The 956-nt window shown below is 28.1% G+C and overlaps 1 protein-coding gene across 1 annotated transcript in view; it reads right to left on the bottom strand.

Moving 5' to 3' along the window:
* The window catches only part of LOC107059703 (uncharacterized), a 2,021-nt gene extending 1,233 nt beyond the window's left edge, over window positions 1-788 (bottom strand). The window contains exon 1 of the mRNA XM_015306492.1: window positions 566-788. Within this exon, the coding sequence (XP_015161978.1) occupies window positions 566-788 (223 nt within the window). The remainder of the gene's footprint in view (window positions 1-565) is intronic.
* Between the last annotated feature and the right edge of the window lie 168 nt (window positions 789-956).

The raw sequence follows: 956 nt of genomic DNA, 5'->3' as shown, positions 1-956 counted from the left end.
GAAATTTAATTAAATTCTAGAAAAATTATGAACCAACAAACTTTTTTTAAAATCAGTAATTTATACTCTAAAAGGTTATTTCTTAAAAAAAATTAAGGTAATTAATCACAAAAAATATCACTATCTATCTATCTATGCATATTTATAATGTGTAAAATTATGTTATCAACTAATTATATTAAAATTCAGTAAAAACATAAATTTGTTGTTTTACCTGTCCTCGTATTCCCTCGGGCTATTGTCAACATGCCTTTGGCTACTTGAACCTTCACCAAATGATCGTTGGTCACACATTAACAATTATTGGAATGGTGTTGCGCAATCGGTTCTGCATAATGAGGTTGACTAACCATGGCAAATCCATGATTTTGAGCCAATAAATTCATGTGATAACCATGTTGACCACTAATTTGAAATATATCATTTTGATTTGTTGATTTGGTCTTTACATACATTTCCAAAACATTTATGTCAATCTTATCCGCAAAGTTTTGAGGTATAAAAAAAAATTGTAGCAAAGATTGATCATCCTCAATTTTAAACTCAATGAACCTTGTATGGTTACCTTGAATCGAACAAGGATATTTTCCCGAAATATCCATTTGAATATTTTCACTAGTTGTACCCATTTTCTCATGCAATAATTCAACCAATTCAACATACTTCATTGAAGTATACATGCTAATAATCATTCTAGCACATTCAGTATACCTGAATCCGTTCATTTCAGTAATTATTTTGCCACCCCAATACAAAGCAACCATCACATTATGTTCAAAATTCGCCATTTTTATTCCTACACATAAAAATAAGTCATCTTTTTAATTAATAAATTAGAAAAATAATTTGAAAGCTATGGTAAAATAATAACATAATATGATATATTGACTTGACTTATTTAATTCATACCTTAGTGAATATTGTTTCAAAATTGGGCTACACAAACAAAAGCTTGA

This window comes from Solanum tuberosum, unplaced genomic scaffold (genome assembly GCF_000226075.1).
Source record: "Solanum tuberosum cultivar DM 1-3 516 R44 unplaced genomic scaffold, SolTub_3.0 scf00033, whole genome shotgun sequence".
NCBI lineage: Eukaryota > Viridiplantae > Streptophyta > Magnoliopsida > Solanales > Solanaceae > Solanum > Solanum tuberosum.
This window is presented reverse-complemented; position numbering and strand designations above follow the sequence as displayed.